Genomic DNA, 18655 nt, shown 5'->3' on the forward strand with positions numbered 1-18655 from the left:
CAATTTAGGTGCATGGATATGGAATAGCCTAATCTGTGTAACTGTTCGGACATTTGTAATACACATTTGAAAAGGATGTCACACAATATAAACACAAAAAGTATTTAAAAGATCATAAAGTACAAACAAGAAAAATGCATCTCACAGCAACATGGAGTAAAAAGAAGAGACCAACTGTGGATTCACAAGACTTACAGTGCTTGCCAAAGACATTTTGGATTTTTTTAATATTTATTTTATAGATTAAAATTAGTAGGCAATATGGTGCTTTCTGAATAACCTGGAGCTGACAAAAAAAGGACTGTATATGTTTCCTTACAAATTTCTTGGAGCAGGACCACATCTTTAAATACCCAGCATTTGTTTATCACATAATAGCACTGCAAGAAATAGTAACTACAAATATGGTAACTGGACACTGAAAGATGGCTAAATTAGCTCTACTGTTTTTTAGGTGTGCATTGTGTAAAGAAGTGCTGGAGTGGAGTCCTACTAGTTTAAAGAATGTGAGGATACCCAACCACATCCTTTTATAGCATGTTTTACTCTGTTTACAGAAAGAAACTTAGAAAACTCAGAAGAGATGAAGAGAAAAGATGTATGGGACAGTATCTCTTGGTTATTATGTATGGCCCAGCAAGCAGGGAGTTCATTGAATTATTCTCCACTGATAATAAAGCCTGGTAAAAGCCTAACGTTTTAGTTTACTCAGGAGACACTTTTTATATTGTCTTCTGTGCTCCAACAGACTATTAGGCCAGAAAAAAGATCAACTGAAAACCAAACTGAAGGAAAAGGAAAAAAAGAGTCACAATAGTAAAAATTAAGGAGGATGTAAAATTTGACACTTGGCAACAAAATGACATTGAAATCATCATAACAAAATGCATCCATGGCCAAGAAAATACCTTTGAAATCCTATGCTGATCTGTGGTCTTTTTTTCTCATATCTACAGAGGTAGAGACTTGCGCTACAAAGCAAGTTCTAAGCTGGTGTCAAAAATATTCCTGTACAAAAAAGGACTCTGAATCTACAACTGCAGATGCCATAGCAAAGAATATCAAGAAAAAGTAATTTATAATATATGCAGTGTCATTATAAATCTGTTCAGTGAAGGAGTTTGTCTTGAGGAATATGATATTGATGTTAAATTAGAATTGCATGAGAAGTTAAAGCAATGCTGTCCAGCTGGACAAACTGAATAGAGTACAGAAGCATTCACAGAGGTAAATAACAGCAAGAGCTGTAGACACCAATGTTAAGAACATACTGTATATAATTACCGTTTCTTTCTGTTGTGCTTTCATGCCCTTTTTAATGCATCTGGGCGTTGTGATGATCTAAATCACAGTTCTCTCAAATTAAAAGAAATAACTTTCTCTGGTAACAACTGCTGCCAATAATACTAAATATCAGAAAGTAAATTGTTGACAATCTGGAAATCAGTTCTTATAAATCAAGTTCAGTCAACTATCCAAGCAATTGCTAAGGAGACTTGACAGTAGAAAAGGATGGTGCACTACATATCATTATAAATCTCTTAATATAGAATGATAAATGAACATCTTAAACCAAGCTTGCAGATGCACTTAGTGGTTCAGCACATAGAAATGAAATGTATTAGAAAGAAGTAAGTTTCTAAGGGGATACTTTACCAAGGAAATTAAAATACAATCCCTTAGGTAGAAAGACTAAGACTACATTTTGGGTATTTGTTGTAAGCACTGTATATTAACTATTATCAAAATTACAATGAGCAGATAAAGCTTCTGAAACAAAACTAAAACAGATCTTATGATAAAAGCAGATGTTTTGGTTTTTTAAAGACTCTTCTCCTTTTCACTTGAATTATTTTTAAAAAATAACATAAATTATTAAGCTTTTGCAATAGCGATGTACTTTGTTAGTAGCATTTATTGGCTTAAATGATGCTATTTAGTTGTTTTATAAAAGCCCTCTGTAGAATCAACTGTGGCTTTCCATAATGTTGATAAAAACCTATAAGAAGCAGAATTATCATTGTACTAGTGTGAAGGTTTTACCTTTAACCACTAGCAACATTTAGCAAACCTATTGGGCTAAACTGCTGTCCTTAAAAATGCACAAAACAAATAAATTTGTATAATGTCTATGAAACCATCCTTTAGTTTTGATAAACCTAGGTGTAGAATTAAATCAGTTATGCTGGCTCTTGCATAACACAATTTTAAATTAATTAAAATTCTGAGCAATATTCAAGCATCAGCATAATCTAACATTTATAGTAAAGATTTTCAGCTACTTTGTCAGTTATTTAATCAGCAGTTACTTCTCACCTTTAAATCATATTTTCTATAAACAGATAAACGATGGCTGAACACATTTCTTGTAACAACCATATATACTTCAACTCCATCAACAGTAAGCCGGTACATGCCCAAAAACTGGGGAAGAAGTGTATTCCCATGACACTCCACAATAAACTGCAGAATGAAAAGAAAACACAGAAATGAGGATTGACATATATTATATAAATCTATGTTTAGATTTTAGACATAAAATACCAAGAAACAACACATTTATTTGCTGAGCATCTGTGTGGTGACAAACCTTCAAAAAAATTATGCAAAACCAAACCCCTTCATCAGGAAGTTATTCTGCTTTTAGGCCAGTTTTTAAAAATGAAAATCTTGAACTGCTTAACTTATAACTCTTGACTTCCACAGACAATCTCACAGAAAGAGGAGACTCCATTTGACAGACCTTTTAACTCTTATGTTAACACAAAAAGCAAACCTAAGCAGATAGAATATTTGGTACTTATGTCAAAACCCAAATATTTTTTTTTTAATATCACACTGCTGTAATTTGTACTGTGTTGTCCCAGACCATATTTAAATTGTATGTTTCTCCATTCTCATTATTTGTTTATTATGATGAACATTTATGGTGTTGTCACCAGCATGGGGTATTATTTATTATCACCAGCTTTCTGCTAGTTCCTATGCGGTGGTTGCATTTCAGGGTCAATAGAGCTGAGCAATGAAGTGCAAATTCCCTGTATTTTTTTATTTACAAATCCTTATATTTCCTTAAGGTCACTATATTCCATTACAAATGGGCTATTAACCTTGAAAAAATTTGCCACCTGCAACCTGCTTTTTTTTTTTCTAATCACTTGCCTTACAAGTAATTGTTCTATTAGAAAGACCACTGGAGGAAGCAGAAAAAGAGGACACTCATTGATGATGAGAACTATTGACGGATGAATTTTAATTCCCAGAATAAAAATGCCCATACTATATTAATCCTACTCAACCACATTCACTTATGTATTTTGTGGAACCAAGGAAAAGTTAAGCCACAATGATGCAAACCAGAAAAGGACTCGCCAGTTTTCCTTTCTGTTAGTACCAAGTCTCAAATAGAGGAACTTGGAGAAAATGTAAAAATTCAAGGCCCAAATAGGAAACATGAAATCTAGCCAACAGTCAGCTTTTAAATTTTCATTGAATACTGAAGCTGCTGTTTCTTTTGTGCCAAAGTGACCCAGTTATTAGAAACACAGAAGCATTTTAGAAGCGTTTAGAACAAGTTAACTGAAGAAGCCATTTGAATTGTTTAACAAAGGCAGGTAGTATTTGGTAACAAATACTGTATGTAACAAAGCTCTCGGAATCCTGGAGATTTTGCAATTTTGGGTTCCTCTGCTAATTCTAAGGAATTTTTCTCACTAACTTTAAATGGGAATCTGCACATATCACAGACAGACTTTTTAATTGGCAAAATAAAAATAGAAAGACTTAAGAGTCCTGAAACAATCCTGTCCACCAAGAAACAAAGGAAATGAACAACACAGAAATTGTTGACTGTGAATTGAACCTAATTTTGATTGACACATGAGCCCTGTTGAATCTTGCTGGCACATTTTGGGCTGTAACTCTCCTTTCTGTCTGCACTGGAGCTGCACTGGAGCTGTACTGGAGGTTCAAGCCCTGAAGCAGAGAACAAAGTCATGACGTAGTTGTGCCACTTCACAGCAAAGCACATTTAAGCTCAAACTGCCTCTGAATAGGCAAAATATCTTAAGGCGCTGTAGAGACTCAGTGAATACAAATCAGAATCTTAGGAAGGGAGTATGATTGTAATGCCCCAAAATGCAAACAAAAGCTTGGCAGTAAAAGGCCACAAAAGCAATGTCAGTCGTAAGCGGTGGGCAAAGATTGATCAGTTAGCACCTGAGAAGATTTCTGTATTTGAAAGATAAGGAAGTTTTAAGTTGGAGTTCTCAAATTGGAAGATTTTCAGTCATAGGGCTGTTAACAACATCATAAAACAATTATAATACATTACAGGATACACAGCTTATTTTGACCATCGTTTCTGTTAAAGATCCAATCATTAAAGTACTAATCCACACTAGCAAAAATACATTGATCTTCTTTATAAACATCAAGTACTTGGCATATATCCTAAATGTAAATACTTTTATAAAGCTTTATAAAAAGTAGGAAGGGTTGTTTCTACAAAAATATTTACTGACTTCTACTTGAAGATGATTATGTTCTACAAGAATGATGAAAATGAATCTAGCTTCTAACAAGAGTTTAGTGTCATAGAATTCATAGCTACTCAACTCTTTAATGGACCCAGCCATTCCTAATCTTACGGCTTTTAACTACAGAATTTGAATTAAAATAAATACTATTGTTCCAATTTTCCATATGAGGATCTGAGATGCAGAACCTTTATCTGAAATCATACAGAGAGTTTGTGCCATGTGAAGGAATGCCAGCTAGGCATCTTGAGTACCAGACTAGTAACCCCCTGCCCTTCCTCTCAGCTGTGACTGCCAAGTATTGACACTTAAACCACCCCTTCAACCCTAGCTGCTGCTAACGCTCAGATTTTAACCTTTCTGGTCCTGAGTGTACCCATCTGTAAAACGGCAATGCCATTAACAGAACATGAGCAACACACCCACTGTAATATCAGAAAATAAATTATTTGGTTAGCAGTACATAACCCCCTCCCAGACTGTTCTGTATTATGCAATGAGGACAAAAAGGCCACTAATGAGAGTTGCCTCAGTACTATTTTTAAGTTAGGGTTTGCCATTTGCTAGCACTGTTGTTTCATTTTCATTGTGTGCAAACAAAACCTTCTGAAAGGGCAGTGTTACCAGAATGCAACACAAGACATGAAAAGCTCTGCTAGTACCACTCCTCTTGATAAAAAGGGACATGGCCGTGTTCTTGCAGACTTCTAAGAGACCCTCTCAAAGCAGGCCAGGTACTGCACAGTTGTTTCCTATTTGCTGCTGACTGGGGACACTTGTGCCATTGCAATTTAAAGAAAAGCCTCTAAAATTATTTCAGTGCTTCCTATGACAGTATTTCTTATCCTGATGGGGGGACAAAGGAAAGAGGAAGGAATGCCACTTGCTTTCAGCATCTACAAGGTTGGTCTAGAACTTCCTACCTTTGAAACTATCAATCCCCCATATCTGCATCACAGAGGAGGCAAAACGTGTCATCTGTTTGGGTGGGAGTCCAGCAGGACTTGCACTGGTGACTGTGGTTGGCAGATTTTCAATTTGTCCATCTTGATATAAAGAAGTGGCAATTTAGTCACCTCAAGGTGCTTTTTAGGAATGATTTCCTGAAGTTTCCCACTCACAGCTGGAAAAAAAGTGAGCCTAGAAAATAAGCCAGTACATGCTTAACAGGACCGCTAAATTTCAGTGAAAGAAAAAGACCTTCACTCCTTTAATTTTTTCTGAAAAGAACATTTAAACAATTGTACTAAGCAGACTTGCTAAATAAAACTGTAATACTCAGCTAATACATTTACAAGTCTTTATATGTAGTAACAAAATCCATCTTTTTTTAAATGAGTGTTGTAATAAACACCCCATAATTTTTTTTATTAATTCAGACAATTTTCATGTTTGTGCACAGCATGAGGACAATATTATCATTAACATAGTAAAGTAACATCAGCATATTGACATGTTTTATCAGCTGTGCAGCACAGGTTTCAAATATGGAAATTTCTGAGCTCTCTTGAACCCCATGCTTCAAGTTGAAAATTAGGAAGAAATTCTTTATGACCCTATTTTCTCATTAATTTTTGTATAAATACAGTTTCAAGATTCCTTAGTAAGAATGAAACTTTTCCTATCTCATTAGCTTCTTCTTTCCGTATGGCAATGCTAGTAAGGTACATAAAAAGATAACATAATGCATACCATTTATTGGCAAAGAAGTTATACTACTTTTGGCTCTTTTTGGAAAAACAGTAAAATTTCTGTTTCTACCATTTCTCCTCCTCCACTAGGAGATCATCTGTGGAATGATTTGACATCAGTGAAGGTTAAATCTGAATTATATCTATCTTTGTTCTGTGTGAAAAGTCAACATTCCTATTTCTCACAGCCCTATTTTGCAAACATTAATTCAGAAATATACAACATGCTCATTCTCTGTTACCCCTTTATATATTATTTTCACAATTTTCTGTATCATGATTAAGGCAATTGTGCTTGAATTATCAAATGCTTTTACATGCTATACATGCACCTAGATACTTCCATTAAAGAAACTGAATAGCAAGTTACATAAAGATTTAAAACCATTTTGGACATTGTGCAGGCCTAGACACTGATAGTAATTTTTGCACTCAACTTTTTCTTTTATATCCTCTTGTCTGCAATCAGAAATATCCTTCACCAATATATTTTGTGCACAAACATTGGTATGTGGAATCACTCCCCTCCAAAAGGATTGAGAATTTGTTAAGAGTTATAAATATTCCACTTATTGCCATTTTCCTGTACCCTAATAACTGAATATTATGCATTGGGTACTTATGTGATAGGTATTGCAAGGATTAATTAGCCAAACTACATCACACACCAGAAAGTTACAGATTTTCAAGGCGTATAAAGCTGTTTTCTTCAAGTAAGCCATGTAAGAAAGTAATTTAATTTGAAGAAATATTCAATAAATATACAGGTTTTTATATACAAGCTCTGTGATTCACAGCCTTACACTTCACATTGTTTCAGACATGGCCAGTTGTTTTTACTTCGAAGTGCAGTGTAATCTCAATGTTACCACCACAGGTGACTATCCAGGGTGCAGATCTGTTACCAGGAACATTATACTTGTTATTGATGCAATTGAGTCACTGTGTGAACTAATCTCTTCTGAAAAGTGCTGTGCACAGCAGCAATAGCTTATATATACAAAACCCAATAAATACATAGAAAACATCTGCTGGTGAAACCCAGGCCTCAACAGAGCCAGTGCAGCCAAGTCCATTCTGCCATTTTGCGTAGTTATTTACCTATGAAATGTTGCATCTTTCAGGGAAGACTTTCAATGTGTTTTTTGGTTACAGTTCCAGTCTGTGTGGTCTCTTTGCATATCACCCCTCTGCAATTCCATCTGACAACCACTCTAATGAGTTTCTCATTTTCGGGGTCATGTCTTCTATGGGAAGAGTGGGCCTCATGGATGCAAGTGAAATGGAGACTGCTTGGATGAGAACACATACATTCTCATCTCTACTTTTTCTGCTTCTCCTGTCTTTTCAGATCAAAGATGCTTTACAAGTCAGTTATCTTAGCACAGGGCAGAGGATGTGTGTTGTGCTGCCTCTTGATTCTTACAAGAACTGCTGAAAGGCTTTTTTCAACTGCATTTCTTTGCAAACTTCCCAAAAATCTTCATCTCTTACTATTTCAGGACATACAGAGTCAGGGTCACCATTACATGGCATATATCCTTCTTCATTCATGTTTGTGTTTAAATAACCTTACATTATAGTGCCTTGCTTTGCCTTTTAACCTTTTCCCTTTTTTGTGATGCATATGGATGCAATTCATGAAGCAAAAGCAGGGATGGGGATTCGGAGGAAGCCACTGAACCTGTGCAAGCATTGATGTGGAGGGAGGATGATACAAACTTAAATGTAGTTCTGCTTCAGCAACCTACCAGCTTGAGCAGCCCATGCCAGTGCAAATTCCTAGGCACCTAGTCCCCACTTTCTTTTCTGGGATATTCTCCAGCCTATGTTGTCACCAATTCTTTGACAAAATTGTTTTTAGTCTACTATGTTTTTCTGTTTCAATATTTATCTATTTATGATTTTTTCTCCTATGTTCCACACAACAATCTTCTGCTGTTCCTTGTTTCCTGTGCAGCCCTGAACTCTGTTTGGTACAATTTCCTCTATTTTCACCTGATTGCCTACATTTTCCCCCCTTTCATTTGCTTTCCTGTTTCTTTCATATTTTTTTCCCCTCCAGCAGCTAAGGTCATATTTTTCTGCTTTTGTTTTGTTTTGTATGCTGCCATTTCCCCTTTTTTGCTCATTCTATTCTTTCCTTCCATTCACTTCCCCATCACTCCACTGTTTGCTGCCTCTAGTAAATGGGCAGTCCCTCTCCTTTACCACTATTCACTATTTCTGCTGTTGCCAGGGAGACAGGCAGTGCAATAGGTGTCAGTTCTGCATACAATTACCTGCGCAGGGAAGAGAACTGTGCCACCAACAGGAACAGCTGCCTATAGAAAACCTAAAGGCTACCTGCACTCATGAGGAGCTTTATGCTGAAGGTTTGTACGCTAACAATTCCCTCTTGTTCATCTGCTTTGAGAAGGCATCTCTTTTCTTTACTAAAGTTACTTGGGTGTCAGCGCTGAGGAATAAGTCATCCCTTTTGAAGTAATTTTAATGAAAAAGAAATAAAGGGTTTAAAAGGTGTTGGTTTATCCAAGACACTAAAACTGCTTTCATTTATTTTTAAAAATTTCTATCCTGCCCATCATCTGTTCTCAAAGAGCACAGTACTCCTCTTTTAGACCAATTTACACCAATTTAAGATTTAAAACAAGTTTATGTCACTGGAAAGGGCAGGATGTCTTGATTCTGACATTTCAGATACTATAAAATCTACCTTCAGAATTTTACTCAACTGTTACTGATTTCTGCCTTTGAAAATAATATTTGTACTTTAGAAAATACCTACAAATACAGTAACATATACAATACATATTTTATATAAATTTATAAATTTTTTGCACCTGACAATATATGCAAAAGAAACAGATAAACATAACTTGAATATATGATGAAATAGAAAGTTTTCCTTTAGGAGGAAGCAGGCTATTACCCATTCCTTAAACAGGGTGAAATCCTGACAATACACTTATCACAGATGACTTCGCTGAACTCGCCCTTAACAATGTCAAGGGGAGCAGTAGGTTTAACTCCATTTTTCTGGTCCATGCTCTTGGGGTCAGGATCCTAGGTTAAAAACAAAATCGCACTAGATTTGGAGGTATTTCCAAAGAATATTTGATTTTGCTCTCAAGTACTATTTAATATAAACATGCTTGATTAATACACACAATTTTAAATGGCCCAACTAAATCTGTGAGCCCATACAGCAATAGTTTTCCTAATACTTGAAAATCTGACCCATTTGAGCATATCAATGCTTCTACTGCCTTTGATAAGTAAATGACATTCAGCTGAGTAACACCTAAGAGTGATGAGAAGAGTTCTACTAATAACTGACAATATACCAATAACACAAGCAGCCCAAACTGATTGCAAATTATCATTAAAATGTGACTAAAAGGAGTATTTCAAACTATGTATCAAAAAATATTACTGTAGTTAGAACCTGACTAGCATGGAGATTCACTTAAGAACCTAGCATGTCACATATGTATTTGTATTTACCATAACACTTCAAAACCTAACTCTAGGACATTTTGTCTTACAAATGTAGATAGAAGGCTGATCCATGCATGATGGACTTTATAGTCTAGTCATAAACCACAGGATGCTTTGCTGCTTTAAACATGGAGAAAGGCATTATTCCTCCTGTTTGCTTAGTGGTTTGTTTTGCTTTTTTTCCCTTTTAACTTTGGGAAAGAAAATAATTATCTTTAGTGTTTCTACTCAATACTAAAAGTGTCAGACTCATCTGATGAGTTGACAGAAAGAGTCAGTGTTTAGACTGAAGTGTTCATCATCTGTCTGAGGTCGTGGGCCTGACTGCCACTAAAAAAAGGCATCATAAACAGGGAAATGAACTAATGCAACTCATCATTTTGGATAGCAAGTATAATTTACAATTGTCAAGATTATTATTTACTGTGGGGGTCCCTCCCCCGCTGTGTAGCCCTGGGAGAGGGGCCCTGAGGGCACAGACACGGGGTTTCCCTGCCCCTGCTCAGCCTCGTTCCCATGGGTTGGTTTGTGTTCCCTGCGCGGGCAGAAGGACCCTTGGTCCCGTGACTGGAACAGTTCCGGAGCACAGCCCCGGCCATGCGGCTGGAGAAATAAACATCTCTGAAACAGCTATCAAGAATCTGTCTGTCCATATATATTTCCTTTCCACGGGACTCCTGGTTTGATATATGCGTGTTGCAGGATCCCCACTGCAACAATTTACAATTCAACAATTTTAAGTTGCAATCACTATGTATACATATGTGCTATTTCTATAACTTCTCCTGACACTTCTTCAAGCCCAGTTCACTTTCAGTTATTTACACATTTCTACCATGTAGCCCTAGGCTTGGAAATTATCTTTGATCAGATCGTCTTTGATGATTTAAAAATACCAATCTAGACTTGGGATTTTTAAACTTAAAAGTGTCTACAGGCCATGAACTATTCCCACTCCTTTTCTAATCTCCTACATACACAGACTGTATAACTACAACCTCGGTTCCTCCGAGCTCCAAAGAGCTGACAGGTTATTATTACACCTTCACACAGATGGAGAGGGGAAGGACTAAAAGAACTGGGTGGGCTTGTGAACTGTACCTCTCCATGATCTCCAGTTACTGATAAAATAACCTTTATTTCTACTTGCCAGTGGCAGTCTACATGTCTTTATCTAACCCTCTGGTGACTTGACAAAAAAAATAACTAGTACTTGGAATTAGATTTTGGAAAAGCTGCTGTGCTACATTTCTCTGCCAATCACACAAACACCCAGATGCTTCATTGGTAGCTCTGTAGTTCAAAAAGGTGCAAGGAAAACAACAGCTTTTTTTGCAAATGCCAGGATGAAAACTGTTTTGGTGAATGAAGGACACATCCAGTCTCACACTTCCGCCTTGTGATGGTCCCCTCTCCAGCATCCTTAGTTTCAAGATAGATGTCTCCTTTGGTGTTTATTGTTAAGCAGTTCAAGCTGTCTTGGAAAATATTTGATAAGGCTTGTTTGGTCCCTAAGCAAGGACAAAGGTTCTTTCAAGGTCTAGAATGATTCTATCAGCCTGGTCCTATTAGCCTTAATAAGGAAACAGGTGAGTAAATATGATGGTTTAAATGAAACTTACACAGTTTCAGCCTGGGGAAGAAACCTGGAATGAATTTGCAGAGGGGAAAAAACAAAACCTGAAAGATCATCTGTCATAAATGGCATGAATTTCACTCATATTTATGTCAGAAGTAATAGAAGATAATTACTGCCTTCTTGGGCAGGTGAAAGAGGGTGCAAGATAATGAAAGTTTACAAGCCACTGTTCTTAATGGACAGATGATCTAACTTCAGTTCCTTTGGGGGAACAAGGGAGAAAAAGCCTAAAATTCACATGGATCACCTCTCTAGACTTCATGCACCTGAAAAAGGCTGTTTTTTCCAGGATGATCCTTGTACTACATAATTGGGTCTGCACACTCCCTTTCTCAGAAGGCCAAACCTTTCAAATACAGCTCTGCTCTCAAAGCAGACTGGCACAGGGTATGCTGCAGAGGCATGCTTCCAGAAGTTCCAAACCATTCCCAATCACACTAGGGCTGTGAAACACACTTAGCTCGGCCAGGAATTTTCACATATGTGGTGAGTGCTGCTGGCAATCAGTGAACTGCTGGAGAAAAGCTAGCTATCAATAGACTTTTCCCTAAAAATCCCATATTTGGTACTCTAGTGTGCTATTATTAACAATCAAGAAAGATATTGGACAGTAAGGTATGAAAATCAATAGAAGGAACTTGACACTTCCTCTATTGGTGGAAAACAGGATGCCAAAATGAAACTGAACTCACGAGAACTTGTTCTATTAACAAAGATTTCTACACGAGTACCAGTGCAGCATCTGAAAAGTCTTGTACTACTGCAACTGTGCCATCCTACAGAACCACAGAGTTACATCCACACCAGTGAAATAGACAGGGTCTTGGCTTGTCTTCAGGCATCAGTTCCAGCTGGAATGGAATAACTCACATCTAAATTATAAAGCTCCCCTCTAAAAAAAGGATGCTTATATTCAAACTCCTAAGTAGAAATATTAACTCACCTTAATTAATGCCTTTGTTCTTGCCCAGAATTATTTGGGAGATAGTGAACTGGCCCAAATCAAAAACACAGTAGGGACCATTAATGAGCTCAAGTGCCAGTGGATGGTGTCTGACATTGCATTGTTTGCTAGCAGAAAGGTAGGCTAAGGCCAGTCTGTGTGGGACAACTTGGTCAAGGGAATTATTAATACCTTCCCACCAGGATAATGGGGGTTTTCTAGACTTTGAAAAGCAAGTGAAGATAAGCTTCACATGCCTGAAAAACATCTAGAGAAATGGGAGGACAAACTGCTGTATCTAGTGATCCCAAGCATTCAATTTCCAGCAGCAACACAGAGGACACTGTGTTAGCTGTCATTACAGGTCGTGGATTTAATGTAGGTCTTGTTCAGTACATTGCTGAATATACTGAAATGAATTTATTTCAATAAAAAGTCCAGCTATTGAACTGTCTTTGTACTTGAGTGCTTCTGTACTTACAGTTTTGTACAGTGCTTTCAAGTTCCGAGACACGAAGAAATACAAGTTGTGTCTTTATGAATCTCTTGGAGGCACCAATGAGAGCTTTTTTACATGAAAGATTTTCCAGTATAAAGTGAAATTAGGTGCCTGGTAGAGGTAAATTTCAGATCATTTTTCCTTGTAACCTAGCCTAATATGAACTCTGATGTTGGAAAGCATTAATGACAAAAGATTCCAAATTATTAAGTTAATTCATGTTAGCACTGTCTTCATTGATAGTCTTGAAAGATTACTGTTTTGAAAAGCAAAACGACTTTTCAGCTGGATTGAGTCTCAAAATCTGTATCATTAATAGCAGCTTCTAATGCCAAACATGAAACAGACTAAAACTTTGATTCTGCTGTACAGCTTCACAGATCAAACCCTTTCAGCTCAAAACTAAAATGATAAGTTTGAAAACTCACTTTAAAAAAAAAACCCAAAATACTATTAGATAATGGTTTAAAAATTTCTTTGGTAAAACTGTCATTAGAAGATGTCTTAAGAATATTTCTGAGAGTAATATTTCTTCACATTAGAAAAAACGTATGATGGTCCTACATGTTATTTAAACAGAAGAACACCACAGGAAGAGAGAAGAGTTCACATCTAACTTCCTTGAAGGCTTCCCAAGGTACTCTGGACTTGGAAGGCCTTCAGAGATCTCACTTGGAGATTTATAAAGATGGGTGATAGAATACCTTCAGTTCCAAGCACCCTGAAAGAATGCTTCGGCCTCCCGCTTCAGAAGTTAAAAATGGTTTTACAAAAGTAATGTATTAAAAAGAACCTACTACAAACAAGAACATTGCAGAACAAAAAATAAACCACCTAAACAACAATAAAAAAGCCCAACCCCAAAAGTCCTTAAGTCTTTACCTGGAATTCCAACTCACAGAAAGGAGAAGGAAGATGGAAAGAGGGACTAAACCCCCTTCCTATTATGCAGCATATTTTAGGTGATTTTTTAGAGGCTTTTCTGACTTCTCCAGCTTTAGAACTTATTCAAACATGTAGGACTAAGAAAACTAGCACTGATTTTATTAAGGCTTTCTGTAATTCCCAGGTTTTGCTCTCCTCTGTGCCAACCAGACAAACTATACACCAGCACAGTATGGCAGCTATCAAGGCTGATTTGAGGGATCTCCACTGTTCATTTTTAACTTTACTGTTGTGCATGAAAATTCACATTATCAAAACCAATTTTTTTAATAGTAGGAATTTTACATTAATCATATCCAATTTTAATTTCTTATATAATACAACTTTATTCCTTTGAAATCTGTTGTGAAACACACAACATTCACTGATCATATTAGAAAGAAGAGGTCACCTGCAGCATTTATACACATGTACACAGATATCTCCAAGCAAGCCCAGAATAAAGTACCTTCAGGCCTGGGAGTCCACTAGCCAAAAGAAAGACCACCTTCTTAGTAAGGCAAAGGACCTCACAGCCTCCAAGTTATCTTTATCATGTAGACATATCTTTTTATGAAACGCTAGTGCAGATATTTAGAAAAGTCCATCCTTGTGAATTACAGACATACAATAAATTGCTGATGCAAACAGGAAAAAGTCTGAAGTGATTCTTTTTCCATAATTATTAATTTAAAACTTTTAAGACTAAAAGAGATTGGCATTATAATATTTAAGACGACACCCCACACCTTGGTAGAGTTCATATATTACCTGATGGTACTTCTTCAGTATGTTGTGCATTTCTGCTACATCTTCACTTGTTATAGTTTTGATGATATATCTTTTGTCGTAAGATGTATGAAAGCGGGCACCACTGCGTGCTTGGGAATCATTGGCAAGGGGTGCACTTCTTGTCAATGAATTCTGTCAATTGATTTAAAGCAAAAAAAGCATCATGTCAGACAAAAGTATGTAACTTTTAATTAGAGCAAATATAAACAATTTACATTTAATTAAAAATATTTTTCAATACATAAGCACCAAGCTGAATTCCACAAAGCATGTATTCACAGACTACATTATCTTGAGAAAACACTTCAAAAATATTCTGACAAGAAAAGCATATTTGAGGAGGAAGGTATTGCTCATCAGTGGTTCAAAACTCATTCTCAACATTTAATGAGAATTTACTGGACTTTGATACGTATGCATTACCAGCTTTTGGGAATACAACATACACTAATTAAAAATCCAGAAGGAACACTGCGTTACACCACAATAATTATAAATAGAGGATTCATCCATAATTACAGTTTCACTTTAAAACTAGGAGGATTTGCTCTTGAAACAGTGTACATAACCAAGATCTGTTACATAACCAAGACCACAGTTACATTTCTGAGTTCTAGCACCAGAGCTATTCCAATGATTTCATATATAGAGTTAAGCAAATAGTATTGTACAATACCTCCTTTTGTAAAATAGACCTACCTCCATACTGTCTCAAGAGGGGAAAATTAATTAATGACTGTATAGCATTTAGAAGAAAAACTGCCAGAGATTAGGAACTATTTTTAGAGTGAAGTTTAAAATTACTGGCGCTTGAACAGAAGCAGGAGAAGCCCTCTGCTTTTTTCAGAGAATAAGTAGTATTCAGGTAACATTTCTTTATCTTTATAAAAACAAACAAAAAAATCAGGCTAAGTATAACAACTTGTTTTCGCCTGGAAACATCTTTCTTTACCAGTAAGAACTTACGCCAATTGTTATCTACTTGAATTGCACTTAAAAATAAAAATAAGCAGCAACACACATGAGAAAACAACCATGTTCTTGGACCCCTCGTGTATTTCCATAAATATGGACATACTCTGAAAAGGTTAAACAAGTTAATTATAGACTACTGGAACACTTCTATGTTTATAAAACAAACTTGCAGTAACCATCTGGTATATCCCTACTCACAGCAGAAAACCCCAGCTCCTCCTATCGTCCCTCAGTGTACCATGCTGCACAAACAGCTCTTGCTAAACTGAAATACACCTCCCCTCTTTCCACATTCACACAGCATAATGTTCTCCTTGCTAGGTGAAAAGCCATCTTATTTTTAAAGATAATTTAAATAAAATTTATATATAAATACAAACATTGCAGATTCCTAAACAGCAAAAGTTCAGCTCCAAAAGTTACAGAATTAATGTTTGTGTGGTGTGGTAAGGCACCATGAACTAAGTCACAAAACAGATTTACACTAGAAGAATAATGATGCTTTGAGAGAGTAATTACCAATACATTTCATTTACCACACTCAGGTACCAAGCCAACACAATTTTATTTTTGTAAGACCTATATTTTATTTGGAAGTTTTAAAAAAAAACAGAAGGTCAGTAATTATTATAAAGTAATAACCTCAACCAAGAAGTTTGGGCAACTATAGCCCCCAGTTTAAGAAGACACTTGAACACATACAATTATGTCTCTGTATTTTGGAGATCCATTGATTTCAACAGGCCTTCAAGCATTGCTAAATTTATCCCAACTGCGGGGTGCTTTCTGAAATCAATTTAACATGAAATAAAACCATTTTCCCACAAGGTTACCGAGTTCAGCAGAAATACTCAGGAGTAGCAGGAATAACAGTAAATCACCTAAAAGCACACAGCTCTACAAGGGCTTATTAGAATGAAAACCTTAATTATGACATGTAGGAGAAACAAATCTTTTGCACTTCTTCCTGTGTATTTCTAGGCTTGTACAATGAACTAGAATAATTACTAACATCTATGATAAAAACTGACATCTTTCTCCATTATTCTCTCTATTCACTAGTGAAAGAAAGGATGGGGGTGCTTCCCTAAGGTTTATAAATCAACAATTTTCCTAGACTAATCAGAACAGAGCTTTAAGGACACCACTGCAGACACTGCAGTTCCTTCTCTGCACTGGCTTTTGGACAGCAAAACATTTTAACAGATGTAAGTCCTGATACACCATCACCTCACATGATATTGAAGACAGTAGAGAATTTAAGTATTACAGCAGTTTTCTTTGCCTGTTTTCAGATGTTTTCTGTTGAAATTAATTTCCCGCCACTTCACCACTGAAAAGTTTTTATGTACTGAAGTCTATTCAAGGGAACAAGTATCATAAACCAATTAAATTTTCTTAATGCTACACTTGATACCAGTACTCCATTAATTTTCAAATTGAATTGTGGAGTTAGTGGTAGAAACCCTTTCTTTATGCTCTACAGTCAGAACTTGGTTTCTTTTCCAGGCCTATATTTAATAGTTCAAGATGAAGAGCTGATAATAGAAGTTAAAAGCCAAAAAAAGAGGATAAATTCAGTTGCCTTCATCACAAATTGGAAATACAATGCAATATAATAATTATTTTTAATTTTTAAAACAGTGAATGCATGCGTAACCATTAGTGTATGTAGTGAATTAAACTACTGCTAAATTATTAGGCTATAATTCAGTTAGTAATAAGAAAGGCTACTAAGTAATTACTTGTTATCGTTCTCAGCATAAAAGGGTATGTTATTCTGAGGTTAACTATTGCAATAAAGCAGCAACCACAGTCTTCTGAATGTATTTTTCCCACAGAACTTTAGTCTTCAAACTCTAATCCAAATAATATAAACCTTGAAAGCAATTAACCTGGCAAGAGATTTACGTTATTTAGCTATAAAAAGCTACAAAAGAGGGTATTGGCTAGTCTGCCACTGAACATCTGAAGGAGGAGAAGGCAGCAAATGTGAAGGACCTGAACTCAAAGTTTCAAATACTCTTAAGGTGTATTTTAATATGCTTCATGAAAACATTTTCATATTTAAGTGAAATACAGGCCTGGGCTGTACTGGGTATGAAAGAGATGCCAGTTGACTGGACATTAGAAAACATGATGCCTATCTGCAAGAAGATCCAGGGAACTACAGGCCTGTCAGTCTGACCTCGGTGCCAGGGAAGGTCATGGAGCAGATCCTCTTGAGTGGCATCACATGGCACGTGCAGGACAACCAGGGGATGAGGCCCAGTCAGCAGAGGTTTGTGAAAGGTAGGTCCTGCTTGACTGACCTGATCTTCTGAGACAGGGTGACCTTCTTAGCGGATGAGTGAAAGGCTGTGGATGTGCCTACCTGGACTTCAGGAAAGCCTCTGACATCAATTCCCACAGCATCTCCAGCTCAAGGCTTGGCTGGATGGGTATAAAACTGTCAGGAAGCCAGGCCCAGAGGGTGTTGGTGAATGGAGTTACATCCAGCTGGTGCTTGGTCACCAGTGCTGTTCCCCAGGGCTCGGTGCTGGGACCAGTTCTGTTTAATATCTTCATCAGTGATCCAGATGGGGGGATCAAGGGCACCCTCAGTCAGTTTGCAGACACACTGAGCTGGGTGGGAGTGTTCATCTGCTGGAGGGCAGGAAGGCTCTGCACGGGGATCTGGACAGGCTGGATTGATGGGGAGAGGCCAGAGCTCTGAGGTTCAACAAGGCCAAGTGCCTGTGCCTGCCCTTGGGTCACAACAACCCCTGCAGTGCTACAGGCTGGGGACAGAGTGGATGGAAAGATGCAAGCTGGAAAAGGACCTGGGGGTGCTGGTCAACAGCAGCTGAACATGAGCCAGCGAGTGCCCAGGTGGCCAAGAGGCCAATGTCATCCTGGCCTGGATCAGCAACAGTGTGGCCAGCAGGACCAGGGCAGTGATCATTCCCCTGTACTTGGCACTGGTGAGGCCACACCTCAAATCCTGGGTCCAGTTCTGGGCCCCTCAATTCAGGAAGAGCACTGAGGTGCTGGAAAGAGTCCAAAGAAGGGCAATGGAGCTGGTGAAAGGTCTGGAGCACAAGTCTGATGAGGAACAGCTGAGGGAGCTGGGGGGGTTTAGCTTGGAGAAAATGAGGCTCAGGGGTGACCATA

At 37.2% G+C, this 18655-nt stretch overlaps 1 protein-coding gene across 1 annotated transcript in view; it reads right to left on the bottom strand.

The window, feature by feature from the left end:
• The window catches only part of PIP4K2A (phosphatidylinositol-5-phosphate 4-kinase type 2 alpha), a 51109-nt gene that overhangs the window by 18815 nt on the left and 13639 nt on the right, over positions 1–18655 (bottom strand). The window contains exons 3-4 of the mRNA XM_008639234.2: positions 14507–14659; positions 2317–2463 (exon numbers count right to left, since the gene is read on the bottom strand). Coding sequence (XP_008637456.1) covers positions 2317–2463; positions 14507–14659 — 300 coding nt within the window. The remainder of the gene's footprint in view (positions 1–2316; positions 2464–14506; positions 14660–18655) is intronic.

The sequence above is a fragment of the Corvus brachyrhynchos genome, unplaced genomic scaffold (genome assembly GCF_000691975.1).
Source record: "Corvus brachyrhynchos isolate BGI_N302 unplaced genomic scaffold, ASM69197v1 scaffold167, whole genome shotgun sequence".
NCBI lineage: Eukaryota > Metazoa > Chordata > Aves > Passeriformes > Corvidae > Corvus > Corvus brachyrhynchos.